This window comes from Phocoena sinus, chromosome 15, assembly GCF_008692025.1.
Source record: "Phocoena sinus isolate mPhoSin1 chromosome 15, mPhoSin1.pri, whole genome shotgun sequence".
Lineage (NCBI taxonomy): Eukaryota > Metazoa > Chordata > Mammalia > Artiodactyla > Phocoenidae > Phocoena > Phocoena sinus.
Window position 1 is genome coordinate 81,435,102 of NC_045777.1, and position 25,481 is coordinate 81,460,582.

The 25,481-nt window shown below is 48.4% G+C and overlaps 3 protein-coding genes across 6 annotated transcripts in view; 2 read left to right on the forward strand and 1 right to left on the reverse strand.

Annotated features, from left to right (window-relative positions):
• The first annotated feature begins 11,619 nt into the window (after nucleotides 1-11,619).
• On the forward strand, nucleotides 11,620-13,363 carry PPP1R35 (protein phosphatase 1 regulatory subunit 35). 2 transcript variants are annotated; one of them, XM_032607156.1, is made up of 4 exons: nucleotides 11,650-12,444; nucleotides 12,525-12,777; nucleotides 12,855-12,991; nucleotides 13,113-13,363. In XM_032607156.1, exons 1-4 carry the CDS (start codon nucleotides 12,013-12,015, stop codon nucleotides 13,284-13,286), a joined length of 996 nt encoding a protein of 331 aa, XP_032463047.1. In that variant the 5' UTR covers nucleotides 11,650-12,012; the 3' UTR covers nucleotides 13,287-13,363. The 2 variants fall into 2 exon arrangements, with proteins under 2 accessions (XP_032463048.1, XP_032463047.1); XM_032607157.1 differs by lacking the exon at nucleotides 12,855-12,991 and having other exon boundaries at nucleotides 11,620-12,444; nucleotides 13,113-13,302.
• A 469-nt stretch (nucleotides 13,364-13,832) lies between these two features.
• MEPCE (methylphosphate capping enzyme) lies at nucleotides 13,833-19,018 on the reverse strand. Of its 2 annotated transcripts, none has more exons than XM_032606719.1 (4): nucleotides 16,725-19,018; nucleotides 14,853-15,071; nucleotides 14,551-14,677; nucleotides 13,833-14,432 (listed from the first exon to the last, which is right to left on the reverse strand). In XM_032606719.1, the coding sequence occupies exons 1-4, from the start codon at nucleotides 18,402-18,404 to the stop codon at nucleotides 14,380-14,382; spliced, it is 2,079 nt and encodes a 692-aa protein (XP_032462610.1). In that variant the 5' UTR covers nucleotides 18,405-19,018; the 3' UTR covers nucleotides 13,833-14,379. The 2 variants fall into 2 exon arrangements, with proteins under 2 accessions (XP_032462610.1, XP_032462609.1); XM_032606718.1 differs by having other exon boundaries at nucleotides 13,833-14,276; nucleotides 16,725-19,013.
• Nucleotides 19,019-20,255: 1,237 nt separating this feature from the next.
• ZCWPW1 (zinc finger CW-type and PWWP domain containing 1) overlaps nucleotides 20,256-25,481 on the forward strand; it is a 49,303-nt gene continuing 44,077 nt past the window's right edge. For both annotated transcript variants that reach the window (XR_004345782.1, XM_032605177.1), the window contains exons 1-2: nucleotides 20,256-20,372; nucleotides 22,705-22,814. The gene's annotated coding sequence lies outside the window, so the exon portion shown is untranslated. The remainder of the gene's footprint in view (nucleotides 20,373-22,704; nucleotides 22,815-25,481) is intronic.

Genomic DNA, 25,481 nt, shown 5'->3' on the forward strand with positions numbered 1-25,481 from the left:
CTCCTGCCTTTGCCCTGGTTTCCCTTGGCAACTCTCTGGAGCCTGGAGAAGCCCTCAAAGGAAAGATGGTCCTTGATGGCCAAATCCTTCCCACCACAGGGCCTCCAATCCCAGCCCTCCAAGGATGGGGATGCTGCCAAGGTGAAGGTGTGGGTGAGATCCTGGGGGACATGGTGGCCTGAGCCTGAGGGGCAGCCCAGACCTTCCCTTCAGCTATATTAGTTTTCTGAGGCTGCAGTAACACATCGCCACCAACTTGGTGGCCTAAAACGACAGAAATTCATTCTTTCAGGGTTCTGGGGGCCAGAAGTTGAAAATCAGTTTCACTGAGTTGAAATCAAGCTGTGAGCAGAGCTGTGCTCCCTCCAGAGGTTCTAAAGGAGAATCCATTCCTTGTTTCATCCAGCCTCCGGTGGGTGCTGTCACTCCAATCTCTGCCTTTGTCACATTGTCTCTTTTTCTTCTGTATCAAGTGTCCTGCTGCCTCCCTCTTTTAAGGGTAATTGGGATTGAACCTGACATCTTTGAGAGGTCAGTTATTACACCAGCCTTCCGCCAAATACACACGTAAGTGTTGATCGCTTAGTCCAGCGGTCCCCAACCTTTTTGGCCCCAGAGACCGGTTTCGTGGAAGACGATTTTTCCACCAGCGGGGGGGTGGGACGGTTCAGGAGGTAATCTGAGCGATGGGGAGCGATGGGGGCCACAGATGAAGCTTCGCTCGCTCGCCTGCTGCACACTTCCTGCTGGGCGGCCCTGTTCCATTACCGGTCTGCGGCCCAGGAGTTAGGGAGCCCTGGCTTAGTCTACAAGTTGTGGGAAACAGCCAGGAAAGGATTTGAGAAGTAGGGAAGAGAGGTCCCATGACCAGCTCTAGGCCAGACTCTCAGCAGCTTCCAGGTAGGCTCACCTGGGGGTGGGGATGAGGGGCGTGAAAGACCAGAAGGGCGATTGCGTTTCTCCCCAAGTTGCGCAAACAGAACTTGCCTAAAGGCCTCCTTCATGCCACCTGCCCTGCTCTCAGGTTAGGAAGCACTAGGGATTGTGGGTAAGAGCCTGGGCAGTCACACAGACCTGGGTGTAGACCAACACCTCACCCATTACCAGCTGTGGTTCTTAAAGTGTGGACCAGGGGCCAGCAGCATCAGCATCTCCTGGGAGTTTATTAGAAACACAATTTCTAGGGCCCCACTCCAGACGTACTGAATTAGAGACTCTGTGGTGGAGCCCAGCACTGTGTTCATCAAGATCTCCAGGAGATTCTGATGCGTGCTGGAGTTTGAGAGCCACTGTCTTAGACTCCTCAAAAATGTGCATGAGAGCACCCACAGCAAACGCACAGTGATCGGTAGGGTTAAACAAAGCTGTGTCCACAGAGGACTTAACTGCAGCCCCAGATTTTCAGAGTAGGTGCTCAGTACATATTTGTGGGATGAATGAAAGAGCTTTACGATGAGTAATGGAATACAAGTGGTGTGGTTTTCATTCACTCAGCAAACATTTACTGAGTGCTAGGTCCTCCCTGGGGCAGTTTTGAAGGTGATTCACTCCAGCCCAGTACACAGCTGAGAGAAGGTAAATTGATAGTCTCAATGCCGGGTGAGAAATGCCCCAGCTGAGGGATGGTCAGATGTGCTGAGGGAGCCCAAAGATGGAAGGAAGGAAACCATTGTTGACTTAGGTGCTTTCACACATGCATTATCTTTTTAGATGTACGAAAAGAGCCTTAGAGTGTAGTCCCATTTCCTGTACCTACTTGCTGTGTGACTTTGAGCAAATCACTTGGCCTCTTTGTATGCGGATGTATTTCCCCATCTGCAAAATGGGGATGATAATACCACACAGGGTTTTGTTTCAAGCAGTTAGCATTACCCCTAGCATATAGTGGGTTCTGAAAGATGTTAAATGTCTTCTTGTAATCCTCCCAGCAATCCTGTGATGTAGGTGTTACATTTACTTTTTAAAGTCTCAAAGGAGCTAAATGTGCTAGAAACCTAGGCCAATGTCAGTTACTGCAATCTGGCCCAACTTTAGCATTGAGCTCCCTGGCAGCCACAGAAAAGGAGGAAAAGTGATGGTTACCTGGAGAGCTGCTTAATTTACATAACAAAAGGAGACCACCTGGCTCCTTGGGGGACCCTCAGCAGGGCTACTACCCCCAGGCTGGCTGTCTTACCTGCCCTCCCTCCTGCTCCAGTTCCCAGCTAGTGTGGTGGTTGGCTTGTGGGGAGCAGAGTTGTTTCAGTGAAGGCGCATGTGAGTCAGATTCAAGGGGAGGGAACGTACACTGCGCCTCTCAATGGAAGGAATGTCAAAGAATTTTGGGCCAATTAAAAAAAAAGTCATCATATTAGTCAAATCCTAAATTGTCAGAATCAGGGATAGTGTTTAAAACCTGAAAAGAATACTTTTTTCTCATTTGGCAAATATTTATCTTCTCTCTGTGTGGTGGGCCTGTGCTGGGCTCTGGGGGACATGGCCACCCTCTTGCCTGAGCATAAATGGTGGGTGGGGAGAGGAAGGCTGGGCACCACACAGAGGAGGGTGCCTTGGGCTCAGGCCCTGGCTCTGCACCTACCAGCTGCTGGCCCTGGGTCAGTTTTTTCATAGACTCTAAAATCCCCTCTGCATTGCAGGTCCTGGGAGAGGGCTCAGTCTGGGCCTGGGCACCTCTTGCGGGCAGCTTAGGGGAGGTAGGGAGAGTGTGGAGGCAGAGACACAGGTTGAGATAAAGGGGAAGAGTTTGGGGAGCTGGGTCAGACTTTGACAAGGGAGGGTGGTGGTCTGCGGAGGCTGGGACCCCCCGTCCCAGTAGTTTTTGGGGAGGAGAGTCCTATTGCCCCACCCAAGCTTCCCATAGCCTCAGCAGCGGTGGACACCAGTGGACTCTGGGCCAGGGTTCCTTCTCCGCCATCTTGGAACCTCCTGCAGACTCAGGACCAAGGCAGGACTTCAGAGCTTCAGTTCCCTCTCAGGCCTTCTCCCTTTTACCCCCGGCCCTGGTCCCTCCTCAAGTTTCTGCACAGCTGCCCAAGCTGAGGTTATTGCTGGGGAACGTGGCCCCCGCCTCTTAGTCACTTAATGATGTCCCAGCCCCCAATACCTTGTCTCTGCCCCCCTTGACCCCCCCCCATCTCTCCTCTTCGCCTAGAGCACCTCTCACCCCTACCTGGAAACTTTATGTTTCCCATCCCTCCCAGCATTCCCCCTCCTCTCCTTCCCCCGCCCCCCACCCTGTCTTTTCCTGTTGGGTTGACATTTGGCAGATGGTCCTGGGACCACGGCAGAGAGTGGAGTCAGAGGGACTCTGATCCTTCTCTTCCACCAGCCAGCCTCGGGCTGTGCAAAGACCTCACAGCAGCATCTCCCTGTTTGACCTAGAGGTTTCCGCGGAATCACCCTTCACCCTAGGGATCCCCCAGCATATCCTGTGTGCCCTCCCTCATTGAGTAGCAGACTGCCCCCATCCCATTTTTTTGAGGTGCCGACTCTCAGCCAGGCGGAGATCTGTTAGGACCTGTATCCTAGGTTAAGGCCAGCAGTTTACCATGTGTCCCTCTGCATAGTTAAATTTCCCCTACCCATGGCCCCATCTTCCTGGTTTATGGCCATATGTTTTGTGGCTCTAACCTCACCCACCTTGCTCATGGCCTCTATCCCCTTTCTTGTAGCTCCAGTGGTTTTTGACCAGCCTCTCCCCAGGCTCTTTTAGACCCTAACCAATGGGCATCAACTTCTGTTCCCTATGTTGACATCAAGGACATCCCCTCCCCAGCAAGCCCAGGCTCGCAATCCAGTACTCTCCCCTTTGCCAAGCCCAACTCCACTGAATTCTCCATACCTCCAACCCTGAGAATCTGTTTCTCTCTGTTTTCCTAGTGTCATCCAATTTCCCCTTCTTCATTCTCTACCCGCCCCCCCAGACTGTGGACACCTTCTTCCGAATGAGACCTTATTCCCTACCCTCAACTCTCCATCCCAGAAGCTGGTCTCATCCCATATCCCTGGAGACTCAGACATAAGGGGTGTCATCCTGGCCCTCCTGTTCCTTTCCCTGCTTCTGGAGGGGCCAGGCCGTGGGGCTCAGAGTCAGTGCGTTGGCTGGCAGCCGGACCTCTGCCCTCGCCTCCAGGTGTCGGTCTGTTCCTTCTGGGTTGGGAGAAAGGAGTGGAGGGCTCAGGCCCTCTGCTGGGGGGTGGTTTACCCTGCCAACCCCTGAGATTAGGTAGGATGGGAAAGTACACTGGGGTTGGGAGCCTGGACGTGTGTGTGGCTGAGGGGTGGGTTACAGCTGTTGAAGTGCAAGGTCAGCCACTCCCATCCTCCAGCATCCCCTGTGTGACAGGGACACAGTGAGGAGGTGTCTCTGGGTTGACCCCTCGGCAGCAGCCAGTTTGGGAGTGGGAGACGGGAAGTGAGGGGTCCCTGCACATGGGGTTTGCAGAGGGTGATGGTGGAGGGTTGCTGCCTCATCTCTTTGACGTGTCTGGGCCCTATTGGAGGGCGCTTTCCTGGATGGAACCATGGCTCTTCCCCTGCCTTCTCAGCTGGGGCGGGTCTTCCTAGCTGCCTGCTGCCATGGTCCCAGTCACACCACTGTGCTGGATGCATGCTGGTACTACTCAACAGCATGGTCCCTTGAAGGACCTCTGGCCCTGTCCTGTCTGCTGTCCCACCTTAGCCCACCTATAGTGTCTGGCCCAGCCGAACCTCAGGGATGACCCTGAATGACCCCTTCCAGCACCTAGCCTTGTCTGTCCCAAGCCAGGATCCGTGTCTGGGATTGCCTGTCCTAGATGACTAAAGGGAGCACCACTACCTGGTGAGTGTAACCCATCAAGACAAAACCCAAGAGCCCGAAGCATGACCTCTTCCTGGGGGTCTTCTTGTGCTCCTTTCCCTCTTCCTTCAGCACTGTTTCTTCTCTCCTCTCCCACCCTCCCCAGGATGGGAAGTGATGCAGAGGTGGGACCTCCCCAGCCTGGAGAGTGGAGGGAGGGGCTAGTTGATGAGGGCTCGGGCAGGGCCCCCTCACTTGGCAATCTCAGTTAACGGGGTTCGGGGAAGCTTCTCTGTTTCTCCTCCCCTTTGCTTTGAGTTGGTGGGGTGTGTGTGTCAATTCCTGGACCACATTTACAATCTCTCTCCTCACTCCCTCCTCCTGGGTTCCCCCTTCACACTTTCTACTGCGCCTAGTCAGGGCTTGGTTTTTCTGTGGTGTGTAACTGGAATCCATCTTTGCAGAAGAGGGTCCAGCTCTAGAACATGCCGCCACGAGGGGACTCTGAAGTTCAGGATAGAGAAGGAATCTTCCTTGCTTACCAGTTCCGTCTTAAAGGGGGGACTTTTTTTTTTTAGAGAGGAAGAGCGACATCAAATTGTATTAACGTAAATATGTACATGATAATTAAAAAAAAAAAAAGAGCACAATTCCAGCCAAAAAAATCCTAGGCAGAGTGGAGGTTGGACTGAGACCCCTCATTCCCTCACCTCCACTTACCCATCCTCATATTCATATTGTTTCTTTGAAGTTGTTCGGTGAAATTTACACTTCTTGGAGGCCCATAACATAAGCTAGCAAACAGAATGGCTTGGGGTTTTTTTGGCCCGTGCTGCATAGCTCGCAGGATTTTAGTTCCCCAACTAGGGATCAAACCCAGGACCCCGGCAATGAAAGCGCCAAGTCCTAACCACTGGACCGTCAGGGAATTCCCGGGAATGGCTTGTTTTAATCTCTGTATCTAGGCCTAAGAAGAGGTAGTGGCCAGATTTCTAAAAAATGTTCTATAGTTATTCTTTTTGCTTAAAAATGAATTATTTAATTAATTATTTTTAACGAAATACAGTTGATTTACAATGTTGTGTTAGTTTCAGGTATACAGAAAAGTGATTCGCTTATACGTACATTCATTCTCTTTACATCCTCTTCAATTATAGGTTATTATAAGATACTGAGTATAGTTCCCTGTGCTATATAGGCTATATAGTAGGTCCTTATTGGTTACCTATTTTATACATAGTAGTGTGTATATTTTAATCCCAAACTCTTAATTTATCCACCTCCCTTTCACCTTTGGTAACCATAGTTTGTTTCCTATGTCTGTGAGTCTATTTCTGTTTTGTGAATAAGTTTATTTGTACCATTTTTATAGATTTCACATATAAGGGATATCATATGATATTTGTCTTTCTCTGTCTAGCTTATTTCACTTAGTATGATAATCTCTAGGTCCATCCATGTTGCTGCAGATGGCATTATTTCATTCTTTTTTATGGCTGAGTAATATTCCATTGTGTGTGTGTGTGTGTGTGTGTGTGTGTATACCACATCTTCTTTATCCATTCATCTGTTGATGGACACTTAGGTTGTTTCCATGTCTTGGCTGTTGTAAATATTACTGCTATGAACATTGGGGTGCATGAATCTTTTCGAATTATGGTTTTCTCCAGGTACATGCCCAGGAGTGGGATTGCTGGATTATATGGTAGCTCCATTTTTATTTTTCTAAGGAACCTCCATACTGTTCTCCATAGTGGCTGTATCAATTTACATTCCCACCAACAGTGTAGGAGGGTTCCTTTTTCTCCACACCCTCTCCAGCATTTACTGTTTGTAGACTTTTTTTTTTTTTTTTTTTGCGGTACGCGGACCTCTCACTGTTGTGGCCTCTCTCGTTGCGGAGCACAGGCTCCGGATGCGCAGGCTCAGCGGCCATGTCTCACGGGCCCAGCCGCTCCGTGGCATGTGGGATCTTCCCGGACCGGGGCACAAACCCGTGTCCCCTGCATCGGCAGGCGGACTCTCAACCACTGTGCCACCAGGGAAGCCCTATTTGTAGACTTTTTGATGATGGCCATTCTGATTGATGTGAGGTGAAGTGGCTGGATTTTAAGACTGAGGAATTGAGTTTACTGAATTCATGGCTAGGGTTCCTGTAGGGCATTTATATCCATCGTCACAGCCCAGGCCTGAGGGTTGGGGGATAGGGTGCAGTTTCAAGTTTCAGCTCCAACACTTTCTGGGTGCCAAAGCTATCTCAGCCTCCTTTAAAAAAAAAACACCCAATTTTTTTTTCTAAATCGTAGAAATGTTCTAATATATACAAAAGTAAAGAAAAATATTATGATAAACCCCCATGTACCCATCACCCAGCTTCAACAATCACCCATATTTGGCTAATCTTGTTTCCTCTATACAGCCACCCTCACACACTGCCCTTCTTCCCAGCCCCAGCATTACTTTTAATTAAAATTTTTATTGAGATCACTGTAGATTCACTTGCAGTTGTAAGAAATAATACAGAAACATCCCTCGTACACTTTCCACAGTTTTCCCCCATGGTAACTGCTATAGACTGAATATTTGTGTCCCCTGAAAGTTCCTATAATGAAACCTAATCCCCAAAGTGTTGGTATTTGGAGGTAGGGTCTTTGGGAGGTGATTAGTGCCCTTACAAACATTTCCCGGTTTTGTACTCGTGTGTATGTGTATGTGTGTGTGTATGTATTAAGTTCTAAATAGTTTTTAAAAATTTTTTTTAATTTAATTTTTTTTATATTGGCGTATAGTTGATTTACAATGTTGTCTTAGTTTCAGGTGTACAGCAAAGTGGTTCAGTTATCCATATACACATTCTTTTTCAGATTCTTTTCCCATATAGGTTATTACAGAATATTGAGTAGAGTTCCCTGCGCTATACAGTAGGTCCTTGTTGGTTATCTACCTTATATATAGTAGTGTGTATATGTTAATCCCAAGCTCCTAATTTATGCCCCCCTCACCTTTCCCCTTTGATAACCATACGTTTGTTTTTGAAGTCTGTGAGTCTGTTTCTGTTTTGTAAATAAGTTCATTTGTATTATCTTTTTAGATTCCACATTATAAGTGACATCATATGTTGTCTTTCTCTGTCTGACTGACTTCACTTAATGTGATAATCTCTAGGTCCATCCATGTTGCTGTCAATGGCATTATTTCATTCTTTTTTTTATGGCTGAGTAGTATCCCATTGTATATATGTACCACCTCTTCTTTATCCATTCCTCTGTCGATGGATATTTAGGTTGCTTCCATGTCTTGGCTATTGTAAATAGTGCTGCTATGAACATTGGGGTGCATGTATATTTTCAAACTATGGTTTTCTCCAGATATATGCCCAGGGGTAGGATTGCTGGATTATATGGTAGTTCTATTTTTATTATTTTTATTTTTTTATTTTATTTTATTTTTTCTATACGCGGGCCTCTCACTGTTGTGGCCTCTCCCGTTGCAGAGCACAGGCTCTGGACGCGCAGGCTCAGCGGCCATGGCTCACGGGCCCAGCCGCTCCGTGGCATGTGGGATCTTCCCGGACCGGGGCACGAACCCGCGTCCCCTGCATCGGCAGGCGGACTCTCAACCACTGCGCCACCAGGGAAGCCCCTCTATTTTTATTTTTTTAAGGAACCTCCATACTGTTCTCCATAGTGGTTTTACCAATTTTCATTCCCATCAAGAGTGCAGGAGGGTTCTCTTTTCTCCACACCCTCTCCAGCGTTTATTGTTTGTAAACTTTTTGATGATGGCCATTCTGAGTAGTGTGAGGTGATACCTCATTGTAGTTTTGGTTTGAATTTCTCTAATAATTAGCGATGTTGAGCATCTTTTCATGTGCTTTTGGAGCACTGTATATCTTCTTTGGAGAAATGTCTATTTAGATCTTCTGCCCTTTTTTTGATTGGGTTTTTTTTTGATATTGAGCTGCACAAGCTGTTTGTATATTTTGGAGATTAATCCCTTGTCGGTAGCATCGTTTGCAAATATTTTCTCCCATTCTGTGCATTGTCTTTTCATTTTGTTTATGGTTTCCTTTGCTGTGCAAAAGGTTTTAAATTTAATTAGGTCCCATTTGTTTATTTTTGTTTTTATTTTCATTACTCTAGGAGGTGGATCCAAAAAGATATTGCTGTGATTTATGTCAAAGAGTGTTCTGCCTATGTTTTCCTCTAAGCGTTTTATAGTATCTGGTCTTACATTTAGGTCTTTAATCCATTTTGAGTTTATTTTTTTGTATGGTGTTAGGGAATGTTCTAATTTCATTCTTTTACATGTAGCTGCACAGTTTTCCCAGCACCCCTTATTGAAGAAACTGTCTTTTCTCCGTTGTATATTCTTGCCTCCTTTGTCGCAGATTAATTCTATCCTGTTCCATTGATCTATATTTCTGTTCTTGTGCCAGTACCATACTGTTTTGATTACTGTAGTATAGTTTATAGTATATTTTGAAGTCAGGGAGCCTGATTCCTCCAGCTCCATTTTTCTTTCTCAGGATTGCTTTGGCTATTCAGGGTCTTTTTTGTTTCTATACAAATTAAATTTTTTTTTTGTTCCAGTTCTGTGAAAAATGCCATTGGTAATTTGATAGGGATTGCATTGAATCTGTGGTTGCCTTGGGTAGTATAGTCATTTTGACAATATTGATTCTTCCAATCCAAGAACATGGTATATCTTTCCATCTGTTTGTGTCATCTTTGATTTCTTTCATCAGCATCTTATAGTTTTCAGAGTACAGGTCTCTTGCCTCCTCAGGTAGGTGTATTCCTAGGTATGTTATTCTTTTTGATGTGATGGTAAATGGGCTTGTTTCCTTAATTTCTGTTTCAGATCTTTCATTGAAGTTCTGTGTAGTTTTATCACCTGTGTAGGTTCCTGTATCCACCACAGTAAAGGAAATGAACAGTTCCAACACCAAAGAAAAACTCTGGGGTTACACCTTTTATGACCACACCCACCTCCTTCCCACCACCTGCATCTCTTCCACTTCGTCCCTAACACTTGGCAACCACGAAATCTGTCTTCCATTCCTAAATTTTTGTCATTTCCAAAATGTCATATAAATGGAACCATATAGCATCTAATTTTTTTGAGTTGACTTTTTTTGCTCAGCATAATAACCTGGCAATTTATCCAAGTTGTTGCATGTTATCAATAGTATGCACCTTTTGATTACTGATTAGTAAGTACTCTATGGCATTAAGTGAACCATAGTTTAAGTCTTTACCTGTTGGAGGGCACTGAGTTGTTTTCAGTTTTTGTCTATTATGAATAAAGCTGCTATGAACATTGGCGTGTAGGTTTTGAAATGCCCAAGGATATGAAATTAGCTACCACATTCTGGAGGCCAAGGGTGCTTACTGGGTCCATCATTGCTTCTAAGGGCTTTTCAGTAGACAGAATTAGTATATGCTTTTAAATTTAAACTAAAATATTCCATGGGTTCATAAGATACTTCCTAAATTCAAGAGTATAGGGAATTTGCATAACATCATTGATTTTATATTTGTATGTCTTTTCTCCTATGCCAAAATTCCAGTTCTGATAACATCAACATAATTATGTTCTATCCTACCCATTTTCACTTATTCCCAACAATATGACTACTGAATATAATTTAAGATTTTATGGCAGTTAAAAATTTTTTTAAACAGCAGTTAATTTTGTCTTTAGGGTAGATTTTTTGGATGTATAGCTAAATTACTGTGTTTTTCAAGTCATTCAGAAGAGTTCCCATCTGTGTAGTTAGTTAGTTCCCATCTGTGTAGTAAATATACATTTAGGTTCATTTGTTTCATCTTGCTTTCAACTTTTAGGGACTGATTTTTAAAAATTAATTTGTATCATATAATCATGTAAAACATATAAGTTTCCAAAGTCAAATATACAAAACAAAGTATACAGATGGTCCCTGACCTGTGATGGTTTGATTTACGATTTTTCAACTTTATGATGGTGTGAAAGCAATAAGCATTCAGTAGAAACCGTACTTCAAATTTTGAATTTTGATCTTTTTCCCGGGCTTGCAATGTATGGTACCATACTGTCTTGTGATGCTGGGCAGAGGCAGTGAGTTGCAGCTTCCAGTCAACCTCGTGGTCATGAGGGTAAGCAACGTGATACACTTAAAACCATTCTGTACCCACTTTCAGCACAGTATTCAATACATTACATGAGATATTCAACACTTTATTTTAAAATAGGCTTTGTGTTACATGATTCTGTCCAACTATATGCTAAATTAAGTGTTCTGAGCACATTTAAGGTAGGCTAGGCTAAGCTATGATGGTCAGTAGGTTAGGTGTATTAAATGCATTTTTGACTTAACGATATATTTCTCTCAACATAACCCCATCATAAGTGGAGGAAGATCTGCAGTAGAGGAAATGGGCATACTTATTCCTGACTTTAGCAGGAAAGCCTCTAGTTTCACCATTGAGATTCTCGAAAACTTTTTTTGTAAAATATGGGTAACGCCATCCATTCTATCTGATCTTCCACAGCATTTCTTGGAAGATAAAGTATGTGAAAAACTGAAAAGTGACACAAAAACATGCCTGTTGACTGTTAACGCATTTTGGGAGAGCCTCAAAAGTCTTGAACCCAACTTAGTACATTTTACAGAAGAAGAAACAGAGGCTCACAGAACTGAGAGGGCCTACCCCAAGGAACATTAGGGAATGAGGCGAGAGCTCCCGTTTCCTGCCCTGCAGTCCGGGATAAATCCACGGAGCCTTTTTTTTTTTTTTAAAAAAACTGTACTTATATGCAGATATTTATTTTTTATATAGATGAATATTTTAGTGGATCTTCGAAGGGGAAAAAGTCACAAAAGGCCGCAAACTGAATGAGGCTGCTGTCGCCCGGGCAACCACGGTCACCTAGGAGGGAGCCCGGGGCTGGAGTCAGCGAGCCACGCCCTCACTCAAACTGGGGAGCTTCGGTCAGAGTTTGGGGCCGACGGAACACCTGGAGATGCTGTGGAGGCACGGAGTAGGGAGGTCCAGTATGGGGACGCTGGACCGTTAATAGGGAGGACTGACACACTCTGGATTCCAGCGGGGGCCAGGTGGTGACGATAGGATATGGCAACGACGCTGTAGCGCAAGTTTCTAGATGAAAATGGTCCTAATGAGGACCCGTAGAGCTTCCAAGGGCTTCAGCTCTAAAACCCCGGCCTGGGGGCGGGGCAAGGCTTTATGGGCGGAAGCCTTCCGGGAGGCGGGGAGGAGGCAACGGAAATGACGCTTAGGCGCACCAATAGGGCGGGGCGGGCGCTAACGGTTTTCGGTAGCGCTGTCTTAGAGGGGCGGGGGAGAGGAGGTGGCGAGTCCGTGTTCCCTGACCCTTGGGCCCCAGCGACCCCGCACCCCTGCAGACACCCCAAGATGATGGGCTGTGAAGAGTCAGAGCTGGAGTCGGTGGAAGAGGGAGAGGCCGTGGCTGACCCAGGGCCACCCCCAGAACCCCGAGCCCCCGTGCCCGGAGCCCCCGTGCCGGAGCCCGGCCTGGACCTGAGCCTAAGCCTGAGCCCTCTGTCCGAGAGCCCCGGGCGCCGTTGGTCCAACCTCAGCCCGGGCCGGCGGAAGGGGCGGGCGGACCGGCGGGGCGGGGCCCGCAAGGGGCGGCAGGTGAGCTGGGGGAAGGCCTGGCCGCCAGCCCGCCGACGACCCCGCGCCTACCTCTTCACCGCCCCGCTGTCTGCTTCCAGGTCCGCTTCCGCCTGGCGCCGCCCTCCCCGGTACGGTGCGAGCCGCCGCCGGCCGCCGCCGCCCCGAGCGAGAAGCTCGCGGCGCCGCAGGACCTGGGGACGCCCGCGCAGCAGAGCAGCCTGGCCCTGAGCTTCGAGCTGCAGGCCGCGCGGGCCGCAGCCGGGGGCCAGTTCGATGCCGCGAAGGCCGTGGAAGAACAGCTGAGAAAGTCGTTCCAGACCCGCTGCAGCCTGGAAGAGAGCGTGGCCGAGGGTGAGGGGGGCAGGCGGCCGGCCGGGCGCGGGAGCGGGGGTGCGAGGCGCCGCTCACTTCCGCTCCTGCGGTCTCAGGGCTGAACGTGCCGCGCTCCAAGCGGCTCTTCCGAGACCTGGTGAGCCTGCAGGTGCCCGAGGAACAGGTTCTGAACGCCGCGCTGAGGGAGAAACTGGCGCTCCTGCCGCCGCAGGCCCGAGCCCCGCCTCCAAGGGTGAGGGACCTGGGCTTGAGTCTCCCCTACCCCACCCCCCCTCCTCCCCAACTGCCAGGGGTTCTGGCAGTTGGGGAGGGGCCCCCGAGGGTAACCTTGCTTTGTGCTCCAACTCCAACAGGAGCCACCTGGGCCAGGGCCAGACATGACCATTTTGTGTGATCCAGAAACATTATTTTATGAATCTCCACACCTGACCCTGGAAGGTCTGCCCCCTCTCCGGCTTCAACTCCGGCCCCGCCCTTCAGAGGATACCTTCCTTATGCATCGGACACTGAGGCGATGGGAAGCGTAGACTTGGAGGCTCCCTGGATTGCTAGTTCATATCTTTTTGTTTTTAAACTATGAGAATAAAGTGGTTTTGCTAACAAATGGGACTCTTCTTGGGAGCCTTGAGATGGGGTCAAGCCTCAGGTTGGAAGCTGCCAGAAAGTCAAGGTTTTGGCCCTCCTTTAAAGGAACTTGGTAGTGATGAGAAATAGAGCAGGCAGGTGGTCTGGTCCTAAAAGTGCCTTTTTCTAGTTCCACTTCGACTCCACGGTTAACTCTTCCAAAGTTAGCTTTGTGTCCAAAGCTTACGTAAAAAAGTTTTGTCAGTGTTTCTTTGGGGGAGGAGAGATTCTTCAGGTTTCACATCAAAGTTCACATACCCCTTTTTCCTGGCCTAGGGTTCTGTACACTTGTGTGTGGGTCTCGTTAGCATTCAACAGTCTTCCCAACCATTGAAAAACCTGCCCTCTTCCTTAAGACTATAGTTTGGGCAGAGAGGAAGCACAGGTTCTACCAGGAGGCACCGTGTCCCCCCCCACCCCCCGCCCCCAACTAGAATGTGCCAGACAGGTGTGTGGGCCACTGCCCTAAACATCAAGTTTATTGTGCTGTTCTCACATTCCAAACCCAACCCCCTCTCCCAGTGAGGGACAGCAGAGGGAAGGATTTTCACAGTACCTGCATGCCTCCCCAGCAACGTCCCCCTTTTAACCCTCAGTCCATCTATCCGTGGTCCACTGAAACGCAGCTAGGGACAAGGGCTGAGGAGAAATGGGAACCTCTCCTTGGGAGAACAGGAGGAAGAGGCTAGAGAACTTGATACCCCCCACCTCCCATGCCCTCGGAGAACAGAGGGCAGCAAACAGTCCATGCCATCCAGCCCAGTGGGCTAGGGGAGAGGAAGATGATGGTGACTCCAGCACAGCTGGGCTTGCTGCTTAGGTGCCAGAGGTGTAGGGAAGAGGCTGGGGCAGCAACACAGGAAAAGCTTTCTCTGCAGATCCAGGAGAGGAAACTATTTTTGGAGGCAGAAAGAAAAGACCTTGGGATACTTTCCTCTCCCACCCCAGGTCCTCTGGAGCAGCGGGCAGCTTCACACTTTCTGTTCAGGGGGCCACTTAGTGGCTGGGGGAATGGGCCTTGTGGAACAGGTACACAGGACGCTGGAAGCCTGAGGGAAGAGTGTGTAATCAGGAGGGGTTTTGGCAGGACCTTAAGACTCCACAGGGTCTGCACCCTGCACCAGGACTGGCCTCCCTTCCTCCCCCCACAAAATAAGCCAGCCTTACCTCTGGAGGTGTTGTGGGGTGTGGCCACAAGCTCATAGCTGGAGAAGCCCACCTCTGGGGATGTCAGGTAGGAACTGAACTGCTCTGGCTTCAACTGAATTCGATAGTAGTTCTTGTAGATTGCTTCCTAGGGAGGACGGCAAGGGATCACTTTAGCTCGTTGCCTTCTCTGCTGGTGGAGGATGATGCCCACCCAGGGGGCCTTTTCACCTTGTTCAGAAAGTCCTCTTTCTGCTTCTTTGAGGCCTTCCTTGCCTCAACTAAAGGAAGGATAGGCCCAACTTCCAGAAACCCCAACTCACCGTGAGAGTCTTTCTCCTGCCGTAGGATGACCAAGGCTGGGGCTCCAGGACCAGGATGCCCCCAGGATGTAGGTGCCGGTAGATTCGACGAAACATGCGCTTCAGCCCCTCGTCTCCCCAGTTGAGATGCACCCACTTGGTGAGGCTGAGGCAGAGCACCACATCATACTCAGGTTTTTGGGCCTCCACCAGCTCATCTCGATCCAGCACATAGTTACCCTGAGAGCAAGAATTGGGGGTGAGGTCAACAGAGGCATAAAAGAACCACTGCCCCCTCACAACTCACTCTGCAGCCTCACTTTAGTCCTTGGCCACAATCTGCTTTGACACTTCTCAAAATAACTCCCAAATGGTACCCTGTTTGAGTCTCATTTTCTTGCTTTCTATTGGTGGTAAGCCAGTCAAACATAAAAAGGGAGCTTGGGGGGCTTCCCTGGTGGCGCAGTGGTTGGGAGTCTGCCTGCCGATGCAGGGGACACGGGTTCGTGCCCCGGTCCGGGAAGATCCCACATGCCGCGGAGCGGCTGGGCCCGTGAGCCATGGCCGCTGAGCCTGCGCGTCCGGAGCCTGTCCTCCGCAACGGGAGAGGCCACAACAGTGAGAGGCCCGCGTAACGCATAAAAAAAAAAAAAAAAAGGGAGCTTGGGTAACTTTATTTTTTTGCGGTACACGAGCCTCTCACTGTTGTGGTCTCTCCCGTTGCGGAGCACAGGCTCCGGACGCGCAGGCTCAGCGGCCATGGCTCATGGGCCCAGCCGCTCCGCGGCATGTGGGATCTTCCCGGACCGGGGCACAAACCCGTGTCCCCTGCATCGGCAGGCGGACTCTCAACCACTGCGCCACCAGGGAAGCCCGGTAACTTTAAATTGAGCAAATTATCCACGAGATCACCAAAGCTGGGAAATTGCAGAGAAAGAATGGTGGGGTTCTCCCAAGACCCTGTCCACTACTTATTCCCACCCCACAGTCATTAAGCTGAGAGATTCAATGTTATGCAAAGGGCCCCAACCCAGGTTTGAAAGGGAGACCTGCGGGTTCCTTCCCTGTAGTTGGGACTGGCAAAGTTTCAGGCCTATTCTTTTTCTCCCAGAGAAATGAAGAACCCCATCCCGCAGGAAACCTTTTCTAGATGATAAGCTCATTACCACCCTCTGCAAAGTCCATTCTTCTAGGTTGTAACCCAACACACTGCCAACTATTCCTGTAGCTGGCCTAACTGGAGCATTTTACGGGAATCCACCTGCAGTCAGGGGACAGACACTGAAGACATGGTACTCTCTCCTGCTTCCCCAAGGTACTCTTTCTGACACTTCCCCATCCCACCATCTTGGGTCAGTGTGGAGATGACCTTAGGCCAAGCCGCTTAGGTTCCTGGCCACTGACAATCAATTCTGCATCTAATGCAAACAAGGTCCCTATCAAAGGACAGAAACTGTAATTAGTCAGCCACTACCCTAATCCTCCCCCCCATCCCAAGACATTGCATGTCTGAAACCCATCCCTTCATGCACCTTCAGTAAGTTGGAGGACAAGTTTTCATCTGGACCACATCCTCTAACAGGGAAGGTGGACAGGTCTGGATTACAGTACTGGCCAAGAGCAGGGCAAGAGGAGTCTGCACCAATTCTGGGGCTTGCAGTCATGAGAAAGGATTCCAAGTAGAGCCACCGCCCCCACGACCCAGGTTATAGGGGGGGAGACACACCCAGTGGAGTCAATCGCAGATTCAGACCCTTCTCTGGAGGATTTGGTTTTCCTAGGGAGGGGTGCATGCACAGACATCCTCTGGGTCGTAACCTTTCCCTGCCATGTTCCCATTTTACCTCATCTTCACTCCTGGTCCCTATCCCAAGAGTCTGTGAACCCTCTTACCGTGACGAAGACAACATTGTTGGGGAAGACGGATGTGTCTGCTCCATCCAAGGGCACTTGGGGTGCAGCAATGGGACCCCGGCTGGCTGTCAGTGAGGCCGGGAAGTAGCTTCTCTTTCGGACGGTTGTGGTCCCTTCCTCACTCTCTGCTCCTGGGGCCCCGTCAGAAGTCTGGGGTGGCAGACGCAGCTCTTCGGACAGGTAGTGTCGGATGTTTTGGCGGGCGGAATGGATGAGCTGGGCATCAATATCCAGGCCCACCATGCGGGACGGGCCCCACTTACAGGCAATGCTCAGGGTCAAATGGCCCACATTGCAGCCCAGATCTAGGACGTCCCGACCCCTAAACCACTCAGGCTTCAACACCCGAAGGCGCCCGTCCTCACAGGAAGGATTGCGGTACCCATAGTACTTGCAAAAATTCCCATACTGGAACTTGCACTGTTGCTTTTTGAAGCCCGCAGCAGGTAGTGGGTGGAGGTGGTGGCGGCCTCCCCCACTCCCTCGGCCCTTTTCCTTGGGACCCTGGCCCCCACCCCTAGCCCCTGCCTCTGACTTGCTGGAAGTCCTGCGACGTTTGCGATGTCGTGAGGAGGAAGACGAGGATGCAGAGGTAACTGAGGCAGCTGGAGGGGCTGAAAGGGAGCCTGAGGGACCCTGTAGGGCAGATGGAAGGGGAGACACGACCTCATCCCTGCAGTTGATGGCTGTGTTGAGTTCATAGGGTTCGGGGGCGTCCCGGTTCTGGCCTCTATGCTGCTGCTGCTGCTGCTGCTGCGGGGTGCCCTCCCCATGGAGTGAGGAAGTGAGTGGGGCTGTGGGCAGCACGGAGTGGCTATCATTCCCTCCAGCTGCCTGCTGCTGCTGCTGCTGGTGGTGCTGTCCCCGGTGTCTATGCCGCTTCCGACCAGTCTTGAGTGGCGAAGCAAGGACTACTTGGGCCTCATCAGTGCAAGTATTGAGACTGAGAGGGTCTGTAATATCTTTGGGGATGAGGATCTCCACTGGATCTCGCCCCTTGGCCGGAAGTGGGGATGACTTAGGGGTCTCCGCATTGAGTGCGCGGCTCACTTCCTCATCCAGGAGACTATTCAGGTTCAATGGATCAAAGATATTGCCCCCCAGGAGGAAGTTGGAGGGTAAGACAGAGTCACAGTCCGAATTGACCCGCCTGCGCCTCTTGAAGGCCGGATGTTTGAAGCCTCCACCACCTCCCCCTACATTACAGCTATTTCTCCTCTTGCCCCCACCTCCCCCAGGGGGCCGGTGGGGCTGATAGCCATTACGGGGTCGAGGAGGAGCAGGGGGGCCCAGTTCTGTTCCGCCCCCTCCCCGTCGCTCCTCCCCCACGTCCGGGGGAGCAGCTCTCCCGGGGGGATCCGACAAGCGGGCCTCCCCGTGCGACTGCGCCTGGGGGCCGCCCCCTCGTTGTTGCTGCGACTGACCCCCCCGAGGGGTGGATGCAGCCCCGGGGCTCTCCTTGCCGGCCCCAGAAGCCGGGGATCCCGCCGAGTGTGCGCGCGGGCCCGGCCCACGCTGTGTTCCGCCGCGGAGCTCCCCGGAGGCTGCCTCTCGGTGCGGTTGCACAGTGGGGCCGCCCCCTCCGCCCGACTCATCTTTAAGCGACGGCGGCGGGGCCGGCACCAGAAACGGCTCCTTCTCCGCCGCCATCTCGATCATTTCCTCCCCTTATTCCGTCCCAGTCGAGGGCAACCGGGGGGACAGGGAGCTTAACCCCCCTTCCTAAACCCCGCTCGCTTCCCCCCCTTTCGCGAGTGCGCGCGCAGTTCTGCTCTTCTCCCCTAGTCTCGCGCCCAAGCGCCTCCCCCGAAGCGCGCCCTACTCGCCCGCGAGACCAAAACAAGATGCCCGCGAGACCCGAACAACTCGAGGAATCAACCGCGCGTGCGCCGACCCCTTTCTCCACTACCACTACCGCTTCGCCGCGAGCGCGCACTGCTGGGGCGCGTTCCTCTCTCCCTGGAATCACGCATGCGCACTCCGCCACCACCCTGGTTGCGCGCGCATCGGAGTACGAACCAACTTAACGGCTCCGGGAGTTTAAATATAGCCCCCTCAGCCCCCCCAAAAGCCCACCACCCCAAACTGACACCCTACTTCCCTTCGCAGCTATGTCCGTCCCTACAGATATCCTTTGTCTCTGCCGCGCGATCCCACCCACCGTAGGCGGGGGACGGGGAGCTGGTGTGAAAAGGTCTCCTTGACACCCGACCCTTGTTCCTGAGGAATGAGTCTCAGCGGTCTCCGCCCGGCTCTAAACCCAGCAACCTCCCTACCCCGCCTCCTTCCTCCCCCTAGTGGGCAGCGCCTGCGCACACCCTTTTGGGCTTGCGCGGGTAGATGCAGCACGTGCTGGAGATGACGCCCCGCCCTCCGCCCTAGGGGCGGGGACTGTTACGTTGCTTCCTCAGGTTTGGTACACGCATCATGCGTCAGCACGACTCGGAGGGGCGTGTCTAAGGAACGGGGCGGCCTTCATGAATTATTCATGACCTGGTTGCCCCCTGTGTCCACCTATTTAGAAAGGCTTCCGAGGGAGTGGAGGGGTGAACGTAGAAGTAGGGGAGGGGAAGGAGCGGAGCGTACTGCCCGTCTTCCTACTAACTGTTCTCAGTATAATACGACAGTTCATTTTAACTCACCCCCTGGAAAATATTCTCTGCTGAACTGGAAAAAAAAAAAAAACTAAAACAGGCAATGTTGTCCAACTTCCTCGTCCCCCGAAATGGCCGAGTAGTTCTTTCGCTCCTCCGCCTTCCCCCAATCGCAATCACCTGAGGACACCACGCCCTCCTCTCCACCTCCCCACCCACCGCCCGGACACCAACGCCTCCGCCCACCACCCGACGTCTGCGCTCGAGCCCCCCAGCCCGCGGAGAGCGACCCCGACGCCCACCACAGCCACCAATAGCAGTACACCCACCACCACCGCCCCCTCGTACGCAGGCCTTCCCGAGCACATGTTGCGGCTTCGCGCCGCCTTATATAAAAACGAATGTGGGCGGAGAAGAGGCTTTGGCCTGCTTTGGGGACCCCCTGCCTCAGTCAATGGGGAAGAAGCTACTCGACGGCCTTTCCAGAGGGTGCTTTGTGGCTCGTTCTCCTTGCCAACAGCGCTTGGGGTGCGGGTCCTGTGGCTGAGAAGAGGGAGGAAGAGGCGAGAATGGGGTTAAGGGTAGTCTCAAAATAAAGTATCAAAATAAGGGCATGAAGGAGACTAAGAGGAAGAATGGGAATCAGGGCACGATTCCCAGAGGAAGGAAAAGGCAGTCTGGGGCACAGAGTAAAGTTAGTAAAAGGAAGATGTGCATCTTGAACGATCAGGCGCTATTGCTGCCACCTAAAAAAAAGTGAGGGTACCGAGGGTTATGGGATTTGTAGTTTTACAGGGCGTTCTGTTGGAAGATGTCGGCAATAACTCAGCTGCGCAGACGCAGAAGCCGATTCCAGTTGCGCATGCGCCTTACCTCTGCGAGCAGGCCGCCAGTGGGGGTGGAGGTGGAGCTTGTGCGCTGCCTCGCGCCTTTCCCTGGTGGCGGGAAAACTGGCCCGAGGTTCGAGGGGCTTGGAGAATCTCTGCATTAGCCCACACTGCTCCTCGCCCTTAGGTTCTCGTCTCTCCAGAAGGTAGCTCCGCTTGCAGCTGAAGGTGCTAGGCGTGGCCAGTCCTGGCACCTGTCGCCTGAGAAGTTTTCTCTTCAGGGTGCCGTCTGACTCTTAACCCCTGTCCTCAGAATCTCTAACCGCAAACTTACTCCCAACAAACAAACAAAAGTAACTCAATATCACGGCGGGCGACGACGGACCTGAGCGAGAATGCGGATCCTGGTGCCTCCGCGGGTTGCGGGTGGGAGCTGAGGGGAAATTCTCTCATGGCGGGGGAGTTGTTGATAGGGAAGAGACGCTAGCAAGCCACTCTTTTACCCTTTGAGGGGAGTCAAGGACTTTTGGCTCTGTGGTACCTCCGGTCTTAAATGTTGTGCTTAAGACAGAATTGGTGAGGGAAGAGAGAGGGAAAAATGTGGGTCCGTCAGAGTTCTTCCCTCTGGTTTATAAGGTGGAATCAGGCCTTTTATTGTTCCAAAACGTCACCTTGGTGCTCTGTGAGTCAAAATGCTGCCGGAGTCTGGGAGTCCATGGGCATGACCCCTTTAAGCGAAAACAACACAAAAAGACTAGTTTGAGGTCGGCAATAGTTTGGGGCAAGTATGCAAGCTTTTCGGGAGTTTAAGATAGCAAGGGTCTGAACCAGGATCAGGGTCCTAAAGAAAGAGTCTGCTTTGGTGATAAGTGCCCGTATCTCTGTGCTTCCTTGCACTCTCTGAACCGAGAAGCTTTAGTCACCATTAATTTATTTATAAGATTATGTAAAAGGTTTAGTTCAGGTAGTTATGACAGTAAATGTCTTGTTAGGTAGTCTGTTATGGGCAGTAAGCGTAGCGGGGATCATTTTTTCCTTCTGTCTTGTTAAAAGTTTTAAATCATGCTTGCTGAGTGCACATGAGAGGAAGAAGGAAGAAAGAGACAGGAAGGAAGGAAGAGAGAAAGAGAAAAAGAACTCTTACTGACGGAGGAATGATAATGAGCAGGGATCTACATACCGTTAGACATTAAGACAAAAGGAAATCAAACTCCAGCTTAAAGGATATTTAAAATATAGTCTTTATTTATTTATTTAAGAGTTATGTTTTATCTGGTGGCCATAGTGAGGACTTCAAGCCTGGGAGGCAGCATCTCAAGTAACCCTGAGAAAACTGCTCCCAAAATATAGTCTTTATTTATTTATTTTACAATATATATTTGCTTATTTTTGTATGTGTCTATCTACTCCCACTAGAATGTCAGCTCAGTGAGAACAGAAACTCGATCTTTCTTGTTCTTTGCTCAAAATATAGTCTTTTTTTTTTTTCCAAAATACAGTCTTTAAATACAGTTTTTTGAGGCTCATGGAGTCTGTGTTAGAGGACAATTCTAAAGGGTTTCTTTTGTTCTTTTAGACCACGGATTCCAGGAACAATATAAAGAGGGAATAATTGGATACTTAAGAGGGGAGAAATTTGTGAACATATTCTAAATGGGGGGAAGGGAGAGGAGGATTAATGCTTTTTGAAAAATATTGACAAGACTGAATTTATTTAGCTAGATCAATTCTCAAACATTTTGGTCTCAGAATCCTTTTATACTCTTAAAAATTATGAAGGATTCCAAACATTGGTTTATATCTATGGATCTATTGATACTAGTATATTAGAAATTAAACTGAGAAAAAAATTAAACATTTATTTATTAATTTTAAAATAACGATAATAAACCTGTTACATAATGTTAACGTAGATAATATTTTAATGAAAATATATTTTCCTAAATGAAAGAAAATTTAGTATGAAGAATGGTGTTTTACATTTCTGCGAATCTCTTTCATGTCTGGCTGGATTTTCATCTGTTTCTGAATTCAATCTGTTATGATATCTTGTTTTGGTTGAAGAGTATGAGAAAACCCAGCCTAACACAGATAAGTAGTTGAAAAAGGGAGGGGACCCTCAGGGGTCTTTAGATCACACTTTGAGATCTGCTGAGCTAGGTGATTTCATTCTATAATCAGTGTCATGATTTTTAGTGTTCTAAATGAAAGAAAACTATTTTTTGGAATAGCTCATTCACCTTCCCTTGGTTCCCTTTATTATTTCTAAGTTATTTTCCCCTCCTTATTCACCCTTCTTTCTTATGTCAGTTCAGTAGTTAGGATCTGGTTATGGAACTTTCTGTTACTTTCACACTTAAAGCTTTATTGGATTTTTTTGTCTCTCTTTTTTCATCTAAGGTCAGAAAAAAGAAATTAAAACCTCAAATGTTATTCCTGGGTCTAGAGCCCCCAGTCATTTTGTAGCTGGCCAGGTAAAAGTTGGTGGTATTTTGTATATTTATTAACTTCCTTAAAATTGTTTTTCTCTCTCTGAAGTAGATTTCAACATTCGTTATTGTGGAAGAAAATACTTCGCCTGAAACAGAGGAGCAGAGACTTGACTTGTCAGACGGTGACCTCCAGATTTTCCCTTCTCTATTGATCAGGTTAGAGATTTTATTTAAAAGTAATGTTCTTCATCACACCCTCACTGTAGGTTAAGGAAAACCAGTATTCATTGCTGCTTGTATATTTACTACATCTTATTAACTCAACAATGATCCACAATTTTATCTAGTTGCTTGGGGCTCCAGTAACACACTTTTGCCTAGAGAGGTCAGTATAGGTTTAGATAATGATTTGAAACTAAATATTGGAAAAATTTTGCCTTTTTAGGTTGATTAAAATACTCTTTTTATTTTAAAAAATCACTTTGAAATGGTGGTATATGTATAAAATGCTAGAGTTACACAAGAGGGTACAGTAGAGAGCTCATTTCCACCCCCAGCCACCCTTTTCCAGTCTGCTGAGACACTTTTGTCAGTTTCTTGTGTATTCTTCCAGAGATAGTTTACGGATACACAAGGATCTTATATAGATGAACATTTAAAAAAATCAAATTTTGTCATCTCAGGTACACTAATTTTCATTTTGTTTTTCTCATTTAGTATAGTTTTATAATTCTGATTGTCTTCATAGGGACTTCTCAGGATCGTTTTTGGAATTCTAGAGTCTGGGAGAAGATATGTTTGTCATTTATTATTATTATTCCTTTTGCAGCCGAATTTTATCCAGTTTCTAGCTTCTATTTCGGATTATCGTAAAGAAGGGACCAGTTTGCTGCAGTGATTCTCCCCCAGTGTCCCACTTGCTTTTTTTCCAGTGTCAAATAAGTTTGGGAGTTGGTGGTGAAAAGTTAAGATGGAAACAATGATAAAATGTGCTCCTTAATATATAGGAAAAGTAGTTACTGCAGAATAGCGCATATCAATTATTCGCATTTATGGGATGAAGAAAAGGAACAGAAAAATACCAAAAAAAAATTAAAAATACTTTATATTCAGCCATGCTGTGGCCACACTAAGTCAAGTCTCCAGTACCTTTTGAATTCATCTTGGGATCTGGAGGGAGGAATTCTACACCCTGAACAACTGAGTGTTTAGCTTGGCCATTTGAGGGTCATAAAATTTTCAGCCCCTTTAGAGGGAAGACTGTATGAACCCAAAGATCCATTTTATGCTGCTTTTGGACCTCTTTATAGTGGGAGATGGCAGAGTAGGAAGATTGAGTTTCAGGTCCAGGGCCTTCAAAGCACTCAAAACCAACAGCCAGAAATAAGATCACTGAGAAGAACAGACATGTTATTAGAATTTAGAAGCCAAAACCTGGGTTCATCTTGACTCTACCATGTATTAACACTGAGGTTTTGGGCAAACCACAGCTGGGGAGAAATAATATTAATGGTGGAAAGTGAAAACTGGAAAAATGTACAAGTTCTTGGAACATCACAAGATGAGTCTTGGCACTGTGCTGGGTCACAAATGACTTATAGCTGTGTAGAGATGTTAACCTCTTCAGCCTTTAGTGTGGCTGGAGGCCCCCCACTCCCATCCCTCAGTTGTATATGGATGTGGGCAGCCTGGTCCTTTTACCCTAGAGTACCTAGAAATATTTTCTGTGTTTCAATGTGTACTTTTAATGTATGCTTTACATGTGTGCTGTGATGTTCAAGTTATTGTGAAGCACTGAACTACTGAGCTAGACGATTGGGATGTAGTGTAGCACAATGCATAGCGCAAACTTATAAATCAGACAGATTCGAATCCTGATTTTTACCACTTTATCGATTACTTAATGTCTCTAAATCCCTCTAAGCCTCAATTTCCCCAAATGTAAAATGGTATCAATCTCATAGATTTATTGGGAGAATTAAATGAGATGGCATATTCAAAGATTATAGTGAGTGCTCAATAAGTGTTATTCATTATTATTAGTCACAACTTTGGTAGAAATAATGAAGCATGCTGATATAGAACATTTGTGTTCTACATCTGTAGAACATCTGTGAGTAGATAGCTACAGATAAACTATGGATATAGAGTGAATATGCTAGATTCTTATTACTAGCTTCTCTGGGGACCTCTGCTGATTACTAAATATTTCTGAGCCATGAATAGAAATTGCGAGAATCCAGCACATTCGGAAATTTATTAGACTAGAAGATCTAGGTAAAGGGAAGATATACATTATAGTGATGTTAATAAAGGGGGTTCTCTATGCATAGGGATGTCTGAATTAGGTAGGAGAATTTATAGGTTATTTGTCTTTTAAGTATTCAGGAGAACCTTGTGAAATGAGGTTATCCCTCTGAAGAAAACTCTCACTGTTTAACTCCCAGGACTGTCCACACCCTACTACCACTACTCTGCTACTATTTATACTTCTGGCTGTTAAAAACGTGTCTTGCTTTAACAAGAGGCACCAAATGGGGTTGCTTATGCTAAGCCCCAAGTCACTAAACCAAGACAACTTAATTACAGTGTTAGGTCTCCCAGAAATGGAATCTTAAACCAGTCAGTCAGGAATTGCCTGATCATCACTAGTTGGGTAATCTGCCTGATAGACTCCAGTAGTCCCTTAAAGGAAAGTAACCTTGTATGACCAACCTGCTTTTTTTTTTTTTTTTTTTTTTTGCCTAGTATTACTTCCTTGTTCCTGCTCCCTTCTGCCTGTAAAAGTCTTTAATTTTGTATAGCTCCTTGGAGCTCCTGTCTATCTGGTAGATTGGATGCTGCCCAATTCGTGAATTGTTGAATAAAGCCAATAAGATCCTC